At 42.4% G+C, this 18088-nt stretch overlaps 1 protein-coding gene across 1 annotated transcript in view; it reads right to left on the minus strand.

The window, feature by feature from the left end:
• Window positions 1-1516: 1516 nt before the first annotated feature.
• Window positions 1517-18088, minus strand: part of cUnh16orf89 (chromosome Un C16orf89 homolog) — a gene marked incomplete at both ends in the record, with an annotated part of 20232 nt that continues 3660 nt past the window's right edge. The window contains 5 exons of the mRNA XM_080723112.1: window positions 1517-1620; window positions 8903-8992; window positions 10151-10255; window positions 11739-11904; window positions 17786-17903. Coding sequence (XP_080579238.1) covers window positions 1517-1620; window positions 8903-8992; window positions 10151-10255; window positions 11739-11904; window positions 17786-17903 — 583 coding nt within the window. The remainder of the gene's footprint in view (window positions 1621-8902; window positions 8993-10150; window positions 10256-11738; window positions 11905-17785; window positions 17904-18088) is intronic.

Raw genomic sequence — 18088 nt, forward strand, 5'->3', positions numbered from 1 at the left:
ATAAAGGGGGGGGGGGGGTTCTATCAAAAAGATTTGGAGGACCCCCTGTAGTAACTCTGAGGACACCCTAGGGGTCCCGGACCCCCTGTTGAAGACCCCTGATTTAAGGCACAAAAATCAAGCCTGGAAAAAAAAAATGTGGATAGAACAGGGCTGCAACTATTCATTATTTTCTTTGTTGCGATCGTCAGGTCGCAGTTATTATCAAAACTTGTCAGTCTGTCATCAAAACCTCCACCAGCTGTCAGTCTGTCCGTCATGTCACACTTTTGCCCTACTCATATCTCCGCCACCATTGCCCCTATCCATGCAAAACTTTGCACACACACTCCTTGGCTGCCAAACCAAAACCTTTCTCACATGACCCTCTTCTAGCGCCACCATGAGGCCGATTCTGAGGCGGTATACAGTATCTCTAAAGTCACGTCATGTGACGTCATTTCCCAAATTCCCTCCTGATTGGCTACCATTGCCTTCTAAAGTTTGTGTATGCGACCTGTTGGTCGCTTATCTCCCGATTAAGGAGTCTTACTGGTGATAATTCTAGATTAATCGAATAATTGTATAAATAATAAGTCTATAGGCCTATATGTGTATTTATGTATATATGTATACACACACTTTATAATACTATATATTAACATACAGTATCAAAGAAAGATATATATTTTATTCATCTACTAATCTATTAACCACTTAAAGTGGCACTATGTAACGGCAGCTGCTGTGTCCAAAATCACATACTAAGGTACTATATATGCTAATTTACTATTTGGTATGTCTGAAGTGATATTACGAGTATGTTTATAACACATTATAGACATGGGATGCATAGCAAGTGTTACCGACATGTTTTTGATTGTGTAGAAGGTGGTGGAGCACGTGACCGTTAGTGTCACATTGATTGTGTCACTTGGCAAACTAACCACAACTCAAATGTGAGAACATTTGTGATTTGCCTTTTTGGGTGTTTTTTTTTTGTACAGGCAGTAGCATAACACAATTCAGCATTTTCAAGTGTCCAACATGTTATTACGCCATTTAGGCCTGAACGCAAATCTGAGTCACTTTAGATTTGAACCACTTTAACCATTATTTTATGCTTTAACTATAAAAAAAATAGCAGATATACAAGCTCACAACGCAAGGCACAGAGTATTTTTGAAAAGTCGTGAACATTTGTGCAAGTCTTTGGATATTTTTGACTGTATTTTTGATTCTATGAATGTCATCTAAATCCTTCTTCTAAATCAGCGGTTCTAAAACTTTTTCATGTCAAGGACCCCCAATGTTATAGATATTTGGCTGCGGACCCCATCTCAAAAGATGTTGTGCCAGCTAGGGAGACCCAATAGCAAAGATTTGCTCAAACTTTCACGACTTTTCATATCTGCTATTTTTCAATAGTTAAAGTATAAAATAATTTCAGGCCTAAATGAGTCAATCACTGTGTTCGCAAAATAATTTAGTTTGCTGGAATAATCACCAGTACAGTTGCAAAATAAGGAGCAAACATTCAGGAGAGTGGTCTCTTGGTGATGTCTTGTTCTGTCAGGTAGTAGTTGAGGTAGCCTCCCAATGCACCCACCGCCACGCCGGTCATGTGGCTGGAGCAGCCGTCTGGAAGAAGACAACAGAACAATACACGGTTATAGTTATGGGACGATAAGCGATATTATCATTTATCGTGATAAAAAACACTCACAATAATCGTATCGTGGAGATTTAATTTATCGTGATATAGTCCTCCGTCATGCACTGGGATCAATTCACCTTTTATTTGCCGAGCAGCATATCCGGTACCACTTAAACCCTTATAATATCCGTGCTTGATACAGTCTTTTTGAACACTCTTTCAAATGTATTTGCCAAAAAATAGCCGATCTACAAGCTCACAACGTGTCGCGTGGCAAATGTTCCGCCCCAGGATAATGGATTGATTATCGCGATTATTCTTTTGTCACAATAATCGTGATATGACATTTTCATATCGTCATCCCATCCCTACACGATTATTTGGATTGAAGGGGAACTTTGGTCATACTTAACGTGAGTCTGTCCTATCATTTTATTACGCTGGCTGAGACACATTATGTCATGAGTTGCACATGTCATCACAAGGGAATGTTAAGATCCATGTTAAATACTAGCAGAGCTCCCCTGAAGCTAAAGTTTGACACGGGGAGTAAAATGACATTGGAACGGAGTTAACAACATTACAGCGTTTAACTCATGTCAAGTGTAGGGCTGGAGTTTGCATTATGCATCACGACATGGTAGACAGTGAATGTATTAGCCTATATCCAAAGTGCTTTACAATGTAAATCAAGTGCTGTAAATCGGGTGTTGTTGTTATTACCGTATTATTAACATGTATCTCAACACGCACGCACACGCACACACACACACACACACACAAACACATATACACGCACGCACGCACGCACGCACACACACACACACACACACACACACAAACATATATACACACACATATACACACTAGGGATGCAAATCTCGACCACTGAGGCGATACGATATGCACCTCGATACACTGCCAGCGATACGATATAATTGCGATACATTGAAATCCTGCCGATACGATACATCACGATCCAGCCCTGTTCCCGATACGATGCGATACGATTCACCACGATTCAAGCCCAAATCCCAAAATTTACAAAACATAGCGACTAAAAATGTATGAAATTTAAATTCAAGGCAATTTATTGTTTCACTGTAGTACTAGGCTGTCTAACAACCCAACATATAGTATTCTGGGAGAACACAAAGCTGCTGGCTAATGTAGAATTGTTTGATAACTAATCATATAGAAGGCCTATGTCATTATTAGTAGGCCTATATGTCTTCAACTGGGGGTCAGGGACCCCAATCCAGGGTTATTACAGGGGGCCTGCCAAATATTTGTGTGATACAGTAGGCTATAATGCCTAGCCTACAGCGAGGGTCCCTGCTTGATCTCTGTCTGAGCTAAGGGGTCCTTGACCTGAAAAACAATAAAGTTCTCCCTGGTTTGTATTATTATATTATATTATATTATATTATACCAGTAAGACTCCCTAATCGGGAGATAAGCGACCGTAGGTGGCTAAAGGGCCAAAATGTGTTTTTCCAAAATCTTCCTGATCCATGTTGATGACATGAGTGTAGACATGCTGTGTAGTGATATTCGTGATTTTAGGGCAAAAACTGTAGGAGCAGTGTCCAAAAATGTGTTTTAAAAATCGGCCTGAAGGTGGCGCTAGAATAGGGCCATGTGAGAAATGAGGGGTGGGGTCTCCGCGTTGCCTTGGCGGACGAATAGGTACCGGCCCCGGCTCTCCCGGACGCTCCTAGCCCGAGTTACGGCATTTTATGTGCGCTGCAGTGGCAGGGGGTCCTCCACTGGGGGCGCCACCACTTTTGCATCCGTTCTGGAGCACCAGGAGTCGGTGGTCCCCGGGAATTCCCCGTGAGCAGCCCCGTTGGGGTGGTCATTTGGTCATTTTTGCACATTTGGTCATTTTTTACATCTGGGGGTCCCCCAGGGACCTGGGGGTCCCTGGGGCTCCGGGGGTCCTTGGAGGTTGTAGTTTGGCAGGCAAGGAGTGTGTGTGTAAAATCTGGCATGGATCGGGTCAACGGGTGCGGAGATATAAGCAGGGAAAAAGTGTGACGTGTGACGTGTGAGCACATTTGGTCTTTTTTTACATCTGGGGGTCCCCCAGGGACCTGGGGGTCCCTGGGGCTCCGGGGGTCCTTGGAGGTTGTAGTTTGGCAGTCAAGGAGTGTGTGTGCAAAATTTGGCATGGATGGGGGCAACGGTTGTGGAGATATGAGCAGGGCAAAAGTGTGACGGACTCACTCACTGACAGACAGACAGACAGCCTGTGGAGGTTTTGGTAGTAAATGCAACCTACGGTCGCAATTATATTATATTATACCAGTAAGACTCCCTAATCGGGAGATAAGCGACCGTTGGTCGCTTATCTCCACAAATAGGCCAAAAGTTTGTTTTACCAATTATTACACTCTATGTGAACATTTACATCAACAAATCCCAAGTACTGGTTTTTAGGGGTGCTGAGTGTGGCGCAGCAGCGTGTCATGCATTTTCTGCAGGGCCTTGTCAATGGCTTTGTGTTCTTGCTGCTTTTTGTTGTTGTTGATCCTCTGGAAGCAGCTGTCGGTAGGACCATATATGGATTCGGTTAGTGTGGATCTCCTAACAGGGCATCATCTGGGATACAATCCCTTTTATGCCCATATATGGAGATCCCTAACATAATCCCTTTCATGCCCATATATGGAGATCCCTAACAGAATCCCTTTTATGCCCATATATGGAGATCCCTAACAACATCCCTTTTATGCCCATATATGGAGATCACTAACAGCTAACAGAATCCCTTTTATGCCCATATATGGAGATCCCTAACAGAATCCCTTTTATGCCCATATATGGAGATCCCTAACAGAATCCCTTTTATGCCCATATATGGAGATCCCTAACAGAATCCCTTTTATGCCCATATATGGAGATCCCTAACAGAATCCCTTTTATGCCCAGTTGGTTGCTAGGGTAAAAAAACATGGTTGCTATGGTAAACAGTTGGTTGCTAGCAATGCTAGGGTAAACAGTTGGTTGCTAGGGTAAAACCATGGTTGCTAAGGTGGTTGCTAACGTACACTAACAGACCAGCAACAACAGACTGTTGCCACAGCAACGTACACAAAGGTTTGTGTACACATGTGGTGTGATGTCATACTGAAGATATATGACATCACACCGTACACAAACAAAGGTGTGACGTGTGACGGACGGACGGACGGACGGACGGACGGCCGGTGGAGGTTTTCATAGTAAACTGCTCCCTGGCGGTCGCAATTATATTAAATCCAGGATTATGCAATTTTTATAGCCAAAATGTTTTAAAACAGACCTACAAGCTCACAGCGCGTCGCATCCACGACGCATTGTGAGCTTGTAGGTCTGCTATTTTAGGTGCGACACCCTTGTACTGCGATGTATAAATTAGGCTTCTTTCCCAGAGCAGAACCAACAGCAGAGAAAGTGAGAGTTGCTTGCATCAACAGGAAAGTTGTATAACAGTGACAAATACTTTGTTTTAAACGCAAGCAGCAGCAACATTGTTGTTGTGTGTGTGCAGTTAATATAGCGCAGAAGATAATCTCAATCAATTGTCCGTCAGAGATTCGCTAAGAAACGGCTGTTGATTACATATCACTCGATCAGCCTGTGCTACTCTGTGACAACAATCAGCGCAGCTGACTTGGATGTTATAAAGCTAAGTACTGTACTACTAATCTTGCATCTTTTTAACCCGTGGGGCTGCTAGTTCGTCCGTGTTGATCACTCGCATTTCGCTGCACTGTCTGTCTCCCTGGTTGCCTGCATGCAGAGTGCAGATGTTGTCCGTCTGTCCGAGTCACAGCTCGCGTTAAAGACTGGCTTTTGGGGAGGGGGCTGAACGTGAACGGCTGATGATGGTGCATTCATGGCGCCTCGGAAACACAGGATAGAATGAAATACTATATGGAAGAACCGATACAACCGCGGAATTTACCGATCCAGACACTCACGGTACGATCCATCACGATTTCGGCCGTCTATTGTACCGGTACACACTGAATGAACCGATTCACTCGTATCGCAGACGTTTGTATCGCGATTACGATCCATACCGGTATATCTTCGCATCCCTAACACACACACGCACGCACGCACGCACGCACGCACGCACGCACACACACACACACACACACACACACACACGCACATATATACACACACACAAACATATATACACACACACACACACACACACACACACACACACACACACTCACACTCACACACGTACAGACATTTTAATTCTTTATATGTATCCAGAAATTACAATGAATGTACAGGGACGCTAATGTAACAGGGTTGATGTAACAGGGTTGACTCTAATGTAACAGGGTTGACACTAATGTAACAGGGTTGACACTAATGTAACAGGGTTGACTCTAATGTAACAGGGTTGACTCTAATGTAACAGGGTTGACTCTAATGTAACAGGGTTGATGTAACAGGGTTGACTCTATATGTAACAGGGTTGATCTAACAGGGTTGACACTAATGTAACAGGGTTGACTAATGTAACAGGGTTGACACTAATGTAACAGGGTTGACACTAATGTAACAGGGTTGACTCTAATGTAACAGTGTTGACTCTAATGTAACAGGGTTGACACTAATGTAACAGGGTTGACTCTAATGTAACAGGGTTGACACTAATGTAACAGGGTTGACTCTAATGTAACAGGGTTGACACTAATGTAACAGGGTTGACACTAATGTAACAGGGTTGATGTAACAGGGTTGATGTAACAGGGTTGACTCTAATGTAACAGGGTTGATGTAACAGGGTTGACTCTAATGTAACAGGGTTGATGTAACAGGGTTGACTATAATGTAACAGGCTTGACACTAATGTAACAGGGTTGACTCTAATGTAACAGGGTTGATGTAACAGGGTTGACTCTAATGTAACAGGGTTGATGTAACAGGGTTGACTCTAATGTAACAGGGTTGACAAGGTAGACCATCTATCAGAGGTATTAACTTTATTCCTAGTAGTACTCGGATTAGAACATGGATCCTTTGAACTAAGAGTCCAATCACCAGTCCGCTAAAGCATATGCCAATACAGTTCTTTTGTATTTTAATGTTGAAAATGTATTACAGCAATGTGGGAGGACTGAGATTTGAACATGGGACCTCTGCGATGAGAGTCAGATCTTTGTACAACTACACCATCTCTCACACAGGTTGTCAACCATCCTGTATCAGCAGGACTCTCCCGAATTATGGGGGGGGGGGGGGGGGGGGGTATTTGATTGTTCTTTTTGTTGAAAGAACTAAAATCTCTCTAAAATCAAGGCAAAACACCTGGAGAAAAAAAACTCATGCAAATGAGGTCCAAGTCAGCCTAGAATCTCTCGATTACAGACAGATTGGCCTTCTAGAGGTCTGACTTGGACCTCATTTGCATGAGTATTTTCTTTCCTCCGGGTGTTTCGCCTTGATGGAACTCACTTTTCTCCGGGTGTATCGTCCTTATGGGACTCACCTTTTTCCAGGTGTTTTGCTTTGATTTTCGAGCTCACTTTTTTGGGTGTTTTTTGGTATTTTGGGACTCACTTTTCTCTGGGTGTTTTGCCTTGATGGGACTCACTTTTTTCCAGGTGTTTCGTCTTGATCTTGGGACTCATTTTTTGGGGGATTTTTTGGGATTTTGGGACTCACTTTTCTCCGGGTTTTTCGCCTTGATGGGACTCCCTTTTTTCTAGATGTTTCGCCTTGATGGGACTCACTTTTCTCCGGGTGTTTCGCCTTGATGGGACTCACTTTTCTCCGGGTGTTTCGCCTTGATGGAACTCACTTTTTTCCCGGTGTTTCGCCTTGATTTTGGGACTCACTTTTTGGGGGATTTTGGGACTCACTTTTCTCTGGGTGTTTCGCCTTGATGGGACTCACTTTTTTTCAGGTGTTTCGCCTTGATTTTGGGACTCACTTTTGGGGATTTTGGGACTCACTTTTCTCTGGGTGTTTCGCCTTAATGGGACTCACTTTTTTCCAGGTGTTTCACCAGGTTTCGCCTTGATGGGACTCACTTTTCTCTGGTGTTTCGCCTTGATGGGATTCACTTTAGAGATGAAACCACAAGCCAGTAGGCTGCGTTTAAATATGTATTAGTTGTCCCGGACAACAGGCTAACTCTTAATGTTATGCCCTGACACCAATGATTTGCAACATCATGCAACCATTAAGGCAGTTGCAAGAGTTGCTTTGGTGCGGTTGACCTTAGAACAGTGTTGTTGCAAGGAGTACAAATCTCAATCCTCCTACATTGCTGTTTTACTTTGACATGTTCATGGGTAAAGTACAAAATAATTACTCAAAAGCACCTGATGTTTTTTAGGTTGGAGATGGTGTAGCGGTCTAAAGATCAGACTTAAGGTGCAGAGGTTCTGTGTTCAAAACCCAGTCACCCTACTAGTTGCTGCTCTATTACTTGGATCTTTTCAAGGTTAAAATACAAAATAAGTACTCAAAAGCACCAAATGACATTTACAGCGAGAGATGGCCTAATGGTCTACTGCTCAGACTCTCAGTGAAGAGGTTCCATGTTCAAATCCCACTCAACCTACAGTCCATCTCGGGAGTACATAGACCTTTTTAAGGCTAAAATTGTCTCAATTTTCTCAATTTCCCCCAGTGCTCTCAAGGCATGTAGGTAAGAATTTTTTCAGTAAAATTTTAGTTGGACAGAGTTCTTTCAGATATAACCCCCCACCTTTAGCTCTCAGGAAACAGGGGGAGGGACACCCCTCCACGATGGTCCTCTGTGTACCTTGGGCATGGGACTTGAACCTGTCTGAAACCTGCCTGAAGCAGGGACAACCGATCAAGCGACCATACCATTGAGCCAAGGCACCTTTGGGCCCTCACAGCAGACTTTATCTGGTGCTTTTGAATACTTCTTTTGTATTTTAACCTTGAAAAGTAACAATGATCTGTAAGAGAACTCGGATTTGAAAATGAGACCTCTGAACTGAGGGTCTGATCTTTAGACCACTAGATTCATTTTCCAGTGCTTTTGACTTACTCTTTTATATTTTAACCTTGAAAGAAATGTTAAAATAAAAGAGCAACATAGGAGGAGTGAGATTTGAACGCACGCACGCACGCACGCACACACGCACGCACGCACACACACGTGAGCTTTGAACGCACGCACGCACGCACACACACACACACACACACACACACACACACACACACACACACACACACACACACACACACACACACACACACACACACACACACCTCGTAGATTCTTCTCCCTCCTCTTCACTCTCCGATGGGGCTGCAGTTGTTCCAGCAGCTCATCTCCTATGATCTGAGAGATGACCCTCTCTGTAGGGAGACCAGCAGGAGAGATCAGTGCTTCCTATGGTGCTTCCCTGTCTTCTATGGTGCTTCCTATGGTGTTTCCCTGTCTCATATGGTGCTTCCTATGGTGCCTTCCTGTCTCTAGCTCTGGTCCATAGCGTTAGAAGGAGTTCTCCTTCTCAACAGACGCACCTCTCGTCTGTTGTAAAAATAAAAAATTAAGCCTCGCTTGCTTCTCACCAAAACAAAGGCGGCTTTTGGGAGTTGAAAGCTAGTACTTTCCTTAGTGGGAGGACTCGGAGCCCCCCACCTCATGTTCCATAATACAATTTTTGGCCAGAAAAGAAAATATTTCACCGGAAGGTGAAAATTTGGTCAATGGACATTTCTATCGACAAGATCTGTAGGGGCGCTGAGGAGTAGCTAAAATATCCGGTGAAATATTTTCTTTTCTGGTCAAAAAGTGTATTTTAGACGTGAGGTGGGGGGATCTGGGTGTTCTCACTAAGGAAAGTAGGCTTTCAGCTCCCAAAAGCCGTCTTTGTTTTGGTGAGTTGCGAAACTGTATCTGTTATTTTTGGACCAGACGAGAGGGTGCGTAGGCTTTCCTACCTTTCGTACCGGATGGTTACAGACATATCGTTAAGGAGACCTCCATCTAACGCTATGGACCAGAACTACCCTGTTTCATATGGTGCTTTCCTGTCATCTATTGTGCTTCCTATGATGCTTACACTGTATGTTAGAGTTACACAATAGACAATACGTTACTAAACCCTTTATTACAGGGGTCTTCAACAGGGGGTCCTTAGAGTTACTACATGGGGGCCGCCAAATCCTTGTGTGATAGGATAATTGTTTTAAATTAACAACTTGAACCCTCGCATCCCTGTTCCGAGGAGAACTTTAGCCAAAAATAGCAGATCTACAAGCTTGTAGATCGGCTATTTTTGGCAAATATGTTTGTAGAGGTAAAATATCTGAAAATACACATTAACATGAATTCAACATAGACTGATGACAGTGCTGTCAAACAAGTCTATGAATCTATCTATGAAATCGATGAGAATCTGCATCACACATTTATACAATATGAGAGGGGGTCCCTGCTTCATCTCTCTCTCAACTAAGGCGTCCTTGGCCTGAAAACATTGAAGACCCCTGCCTCATTACAACACTCACCATCTCTCCCGAAGCATCCAACCTCCCGGTCCTGTGACCGCAGAATGTGCTGCAGCCAATCGGATTTGTAGAAGTCAGAGAAGCCAGCCAATCCACACAGAAGTACTGTCAACGCATAGGGGAGAGGTCTTTAATTATTAGTCATCATATAAAAACAATATGTCTAGACTAGTGAGACACACAAAGGACCACTAGTCTAGACTAGTGGTGCTTTTTCACAATTTATTTTATAAATAAGTGTCTAAGTAAGCAGCAGCATAACAGCGTTCTCTCGCGGGCCACGGCATGTAAACCAAACACAGTGGTGATTTCGGCTCGGAACGAGTCAACAAGTCAACGACCATTGAAAATACTAATATAATTAAAAAAAACAAATACGAAGAAACTACCCTAAAATCTAAAGAACTGTCCGACTTGTGACTCTGTTGATGGAGTCTGCTCTCTGTCTCCAGGTAGCCTACAGTGAACCACGCCCCCCTGATACAAATCTATATAAAACAAACATTAATATTAATTAGATATGCCTGTGTCACGCCGCATTAATACAAAACACAAAATCTCAGCCTGGGCTTCTTTCAGTCAAAACAGAGGGATCTCACGCATTATCTCATTATTATTAAAAAAAAACACATTAAAAAAAAAGATCTACAAGCATGTTGCGAGCTTGTAGATCGGCTATTCTCACTATATTTTATGTAACTCTCTTATATGATGAAGAAGGCCAGTAGGGCATTAATTTAGGTAAAGAACAAAAAGTTGAAATATGGACAACAAAGACATGTTGATACAATGCTCAGCCCCAGCTGCCCTTGAGTGATGTGGCCACAATATGGTCAAAGAGAAAGGGGAGGAGTCCTCTCCTCTTCCGGACTTTTGCTTTATAATAATTTTTTGTCCTCCTTCATTTTAGTTCTTTCCTGCTGTCGTTTTCCTCTCCTCTAAAGCCTCCTATACGTTCTATCTAGGCGTTTTAGGCTGCACAAAACGTTTAGCAGCCTGCTACCAGTGTGCACTGACGCTCTGACAGGCAGCTCACTAAAAGACTAGACCAGGATTTATCTACCCCTACGAGAGCTCAATTTCAGTCAAAATAAACAAAACTACTTCGCTACTCACCTAACCAAAAGTAGTTTTGCGTTGTTGAAATTCTCTGCGGTGGGAAACCTCTCAGCACCCCACCCACTCTGTAAAACACATTACTTTTCTCATGAAATAAAACGCATCCAACTCGAACACCACTTATTTCAGGGTTTTGTCTGCGGTGGCTCGAGGTGGGTGCATGAGAAAAATTATGTATTTTGCAGAGTGGGTGGGGTGCTGAGAGGTTTCCCACCGCAAAGAATAGACTTTCAACAACGCAAAACTACATTTAGTTAGGTGAGAAGCGAAGTAGTTTTGTTTATTTTGACTGAAGTTGAGCCCTCATAGGGGTAGAGAAATCCTGGTCTAGTGTTTTAGCCAGCCGCCTGTCAGAGCGTCAGTGACAGCTGACTCTCTGGACCAGAGCTAGTGTGACTGTAGCCTAACTAACCCCTGAATATTGCACACTGCCTGATCATTAACGATTGATTGACAAAATACCACTGACTGTTTTCAATAAAGATGTCCTGTGAATGTCTGTCTGAGAAGCCATTCTTGAAGGCCTCCTGGTTGCTCTTCATCATGTTGGAACAGAAGATCTTCAGGTAGCTGCTCTCCGTCAGGTTGGAGCGCGACGCTCTCATGTCCCCCTTCAGCATGTTGGAACAGCCCTTCTGCAAGTGGGAAAAGTGGGTTACTAGGGCCCAAGGTGGAGGAGCCTTCACTATTTTATACTTTAGCTATTGAATAATAGCAGATATACAAGCTCGCAGCGCGGCACTCGATCTGCTATTTTTGAAAAGTCGTGAAAATGTGTGCAAATCTTTGAATGTATGTATTTTTTAAGCGGACATTTGTAACTCCCTGGAACTAAATGTTTTGAGATGGGGGTCCGTGAACATATCATTTTGGGGGTCCTTCACGTGAACAGATTTGAGCAACACTGACATAAAAAACAGGTTTTCAAAAATAGCAGATCTACAAGCTCGCAGCGTGGCACTCGGTGCCGCGCTGTGGGCTTGTATATCTGCTATTTGCTACATGTGGATCTTCATTTGTCAAATAAAAGCAAGGGCAAATGCCCATGTGGGGACAACATTCTAGTTTTTGTCATACTGAATGTAATACGGTCACGAAACCAACAACTGCATTTGAGAGCGAACTGATTCTGAGGTAGCCCAGTTTTTATCTCAGCTTAACCACTTAAAGGGGAATACCACTCATATGCCGTGTGATCAGTGACATCATGAAGATGTACTCTTTGGCTTGGAGAGTACATCTTAATGCAGGGCTGCCAACATTGGACTGTCAGAATCCAGATTACAATTTCAGCCATTAAAACACGAAAGGTAGGCGTACAGAAATGGATTTGATGATTGTAACCATTAACTCCATTCATACTTGTTATAATTCGCCTTACTATGGACACACATGCTTGAGCGTTTTAATTTGAAATGTTTTGTAGTTTTTGAGATATTTAACTTTTAAAACTTAAAACAATCAGCACCCTCATCTTAACCTTGTGTAGGAATTGAACCTAAGGCTACCACTAGCAAGACCAATGCTCAAGCCACCGTGCCAATAGGGCTGAGCCCAATTATCAAGGCTGCTGTCACCTCATTCAGGGCTGTACTATGGGGGCTACACTAGCAACTTGATTCACGATTAAAAAATTCCACCTTACTGTGGACATGCATGCTTGAGATTTTGACTTTGAAATAATTTGTAGTTTTTGAAATATTTAGCTTTAAGCGCCCAATGCATTGTCAATGACAATGGCCATTTAAAGGAGAGTCAAATTGAAATAAGCCATCATGTTAAAATACAAAATAATTATTTGAAAGCACCGCATGAGTTCTGAAGTGGGAGATGGTCCAGTAGTCTAAAGATCTGACTCCCAGTGCTGAGGTTCCATGTTCAAATCTTAGACCTCGTACATTTCTGTGGTACTTTGACATTTTTAAGGATAAAATAAAAAAGAAGAACTCAAAAGCACCTGAAGAAATCTGGACTGGTATATGGTGTAGCAGACTGATGATCAGTCTCTCAGTTCAGAGCTTCCGTGTTCAAATCCCAGTCCTCCCACAGATCATTACTATATTACTTGGACCTTTCAAGGTTAAAATACAAAATAATTATTCAAAAGCACTGTAAGGCATCTCTAGTGGGAGATGGTGTAGAGGTTTAGAGATCAGATCCACAGTTCAGAGGTTCCATGTTCAAATCCCAGTCTTCCTACAGTTTATTGCAAATGAATGTTGATCTTTTCAAGACTAAAATACAAGAGAAAAATTCAAAAGCACCAGAAGATATCTGTTGTGAGAGGTGGTGTAGTGGATTAAAGACCAGACTCTCAATACAGAGATCACATGTTCAAACCCCAGTGCTTTCCTGGAGTGCTTTAACCTTTTCAAGGCTAAAATAGAAGAGAACAACTCAAAAGCACCAGGAGATACCTGTTGAGGGCCCAAAGGTGCCTTGGTTCAATGGTGGTGTCCCTGCAACAGACAGGTTTCAGACAGGTTCAAGTCCCATGCCCAAGGTACATGGAGGACCATCGGGAGGGGTGTCCCTCCCCCTGTTTCCTGAGAAGTAAAGGTGTAGGGTTATGTCTGAAAGAACTCTGTCCAGCTGTACTTTTACAGGAAGAACCTTATGGTGAAATTCAACTGAATTTTAGCCTTGAAAAGGTCAAAATTCTCCAGCAGGAGAATTTGGACCTTCAAGGGATTTGAACATGGAACCTCTGAACTGAGAGTCTGATCGATAGACCACTACACCATCTCTCACTGGAGTTGTTGTCTGGTGCTTCTGAGTAATCCTTTTGTATTTTAACCTTGAAAAGGTCCAAGTAAAATAGCAGTGATCTGTGGGAGGAGTGGGATTTGAACACAGCACCAGCACATTTTTTCCTGTGTTCTATTGAATTTTGCACCAACTGTTTCCACATGCAACTCCTTGCAACAAAACAGTTTAAAGTCAACTGCAACAAAGCAACTCTTTGCAACTGCCATAACGTTTGCATGATGTTACAAGGTCAATTATTGGTGTCAGGGCATGACATTAAGGCTTGGCCCGTTGTCCAGGACAACTAATACATATTTAAACGTAGCCTAATGGCTCATGGTTTCACCTTTTCTGTGATTCTCTATGGGTGCCCTGAGCCTAAAATATTTGGGAACCACTGGTTTACATATATGTTCAAATCCTGGTCGTCCTGTGGTTCAATGCTGGAGTGTTTGAATTGGTAAAGTTAAACAACACTAGACCTTACCCGTTCGAATATATGTGCTGCAAAATATGTGCAGAGTGTGGGTTATGGGGAAAGTAACTGTAACTGCATGGTGCGTGCGTGAGAATATGTGGGAGCATCATAATGTAAGGAGCAGCCCATGGAGGAGTGTATATCTTTTGATGGATACAAATCATTTAACAGCTAAATTAGGTGAATAGAAGTATGAGGATGTATTTGCTCCACATAATCTTTCTATACCCGTTGGAAGATGAGACACACATCACCCGTTGCATGCGTGACCCATGCAGAGAGAGAGAGAGAGAGAGAGAGAGAGAGAGAGAGAGAGAGAGAGCAACATTCCTAACTGTGAGAGAGGTGTGTGTGGGCCCGGGGCTACAGATCCCATGGCCTGGAGGAACGGACCGTAACCCTGACAACAGGCTGTAGAGCTGTAGAGTGAAGAAACGCTAAAAAATAGCTAGAATTTGGGAAAAATGAAATTCGGGCTCTGTTACCGTGTGTATAATGCTAATGGCCAATGCCATGTTAAATTTGAGATCAGTCGCTGAAGCGAGTGAATAGATAATGCATTTTGTGAGTGACCTACTGACTGACTGCTCTCCCTAATTAGTATATGGATTACTTCAACATTACTAAGAGACGTCTGGTAGATGTATGCTACAAACAGACAAAAATAGTATGCTACTGTACAAGGAGCGATGCATGCACCGATCAAAAATTATGTCACATCAGAATCAAGGCGAAACACCTGGAAAAAAGTGAGTCCCAAAATCAAATACCTCAAACATTTCCATGTCTGCGGACATCAACTCTGATTGGCCACTTCTTTCCTTGATTCCTCGATTTCTCCTCAGTGGAAAGCCTGTGCCATTTCCTCCGAGGAGGCAAAATTGGTGGATTTTTTTCAACTTGGCCAAGTTTGAACGAGGATGCTGCATTCAAACCTGATGTTTTTAACTTTGAAATAATGTGTTGTTTTTTTAAATATTTAACTTTAAGAGCCCAAAAATTGTCAGTGGACACCCCCCTTACAAAAAAATGAAAATCGAGTTGATTCTGACAGTCCATTGTCAGTGACTATGTATGCATATGGTGTAGCGGGCTGATGATTGGTCTCTCAGTTCAGAGGTACTGTGTTCAAATCCCTCTCCTTCCACAGATCACTGCTGTTTTACTTGGACCTTTTCAAGGTTAAAATACAAAAGGATTACTCAAAAGCACCAGAAAAAACTCCAGTGAGAGATGGTGTAGTGGTCTATCGATCAGACTCTCAGTTCAGAGGTTCTGTGTGCAAATCCCTTGAAAATGTCCAAATACTCCTGCTGGAGAGTGTTTGACCTTTTCAAGGCTAAAATTCTGAATTAAATAAAGTCAGTTGAATTTTGAATTTCACCATTTATAAGTTCTTCCTGTAAAAGTACAGCTGGACAGAGTTCTTTCAGACATAACCCTACACCTTTACTTCTCAGGAAACAGGGGGAGGGACACCCCTCCCACCCCTCCCAATGGTCCTCTGTGTACCTTGGGCATGGGACTTGAACCTGTCTGAAACCTGTCTGTAGCAGGGACAACCGATCAAGCGCACCACACCATTGAGCCAAGGCACCTTTGGGCCCTCAACAGGTATCTCCTGGTGCTTTTGAGTTGTTCTCTTCTATTCTATCCTTGAAAAGGTTAAAGGACTCCAGGAAAGAACTGGGATTTGAACATGTGAACTCTGCACTGAGAATCTGATCTTTCAACCACTACACCATCTCTCACAACAAATAATTTCTGGTGCTTTTGAGTTTTTCTCTTGTATTTAAGCCTTGAAAAGATCAACATGCTTGAGCAATGAACCTTAGGAAGACTGGGATTTGAACATGGAACCTCTGAACTGAGGGTCTGATCATTAAACCACTACACCATCTCCCATGGAGTTACCTCACAGTGCTTTTAAATAATTATACTTTCAGCAGAGAGCTTCCATGTTCAAACTTCAGTCTACCTGTAGTCTGATGATGGAGTACTTTGGAATGTTCTATGCAAGGAGATGCATGGGTAACTCAAAATGTCTTTGAGAATGCAATGGGCTCTTAATGTTAGTGTGTTTAGGTAGTTGGTAGAGCTTTTGATTTAAGACCAAAAGGTCATGGGTTCAATTCACAAAACTGGTAACCCTGCAATTGATATTGATGGCTCGTTTCAACATGTCTCTCCCTTATTTAAATGACCATTGTCATTGACAATGGATTGGGCGCTTAAAATAAAATAAAATAATAATAATAATAATAAAAATAAAAATAAACCAGTAAGGTTCAATTCTTAATGTGTTTTTTTACTTTGAAACATTTCAAAATCCCCCAGATTTATTTTAACATAGTAGATGTAATTTCCTGTGTTCTGGTGAATTGTGGGAGTTTGATACCAAATCCAGGAGAAATGACATTTCAGGAGCACCGCAGGAGATGGGGTAGAAATTCAGGAGACTCCTGCCAGATTCAGGAGGGTTGGCAACCCTGTAGCACTGATCACATGACCCCACAATCAATCCTCCAGTTCTAGGCAACACAGATGGGGGGACTTTTTTCTTATCCTCTAGTCTAAGGTATATTAAAGATGAAAAAAAAATGAAAAAAAAAAAAAAAAAAAACAGACTAAAAACACAGCAAGCTAGAAAGCAACACAGGCAGCTCACAGCTACTCAAATTAATAATGATGAGTGTCTTAGGTGTTGCCAGAGTCAGGGAATGCTTACATAGGCACCTGCCTAAATATACTGTAACACTACTTTAAAAGTCGGCCTGCCATGTTTTTACCATGCTGTTATATTTAACACAGACTTTTGCCTAGTGTTTACACATAATTTGCCTAGTGTTTCATCCTCTTCAAGCGCTATTTTACAATTTGGCTCACAATGCACACAACGCATTGCACTTCAATGTGTTGTGAGCTTGATTAGAAGAAATTGTGGGGAAAGTGTTGTGGACACTGAAGTGATAATTTTGTTATACCTTAAAAAAAGGCAAGAATGGTGAAAATAGCACAACTACAATTGCGAGCTTGTAGATCTGCTATTTTCACAAAACGTATCTGTGGATATCTGTGGAACCGAGTCAAACTAACTGTAATGCCTCAAGGGGTCCCCAGTTCAAATATGATTATTTTCGGGGGGTCGCAGCCCAAACCACTGACAATAAAATATGTAGTCACATCTAAAGTGTTCTATAGGATGACAGCTTTACATAGCGAACAGGATAAGGAAGGCAACCATCAAACAGAATGATCACTAAACAGATGCTTTCCATTGTGTGTCTCACCATGGACCCAATCATAAAGTAGAGGAGCTGGTGGGACAGGGAGTATTCTGGACACCCGAAACGAGTCATGGTGTCCCTGCAAGCCTTGGTCACAATGCAGGGTGTCCCTTTGTTCTTCCTATGTAAGTACACACACAGAAACACAATGTCAGGCTGTATGAAGCGTGTATGCGCTTGTATGACAGCTATTGTCACTTTTTATGTTTACAAAATAAAAAAAGATTAATTGTAGTTTGTGAGGTTAATATCACTTTGTCAGCATTCCTGTTTGAATATTACCGTATATTGTTGTGATTGTCACAG

The sequence above is a fragment of the Nannobrachium achirus genome (genome assembly GCF_963921795.1).
Source record: "Nannobrachium achirus genome assembly, chromosome: 4".
NCBI lineage: Eukaryota > Metazoa > Chordata > Actinopteri > Myctophiformes > Myctophidae > Nannobrachium > Nannobrachium achirus.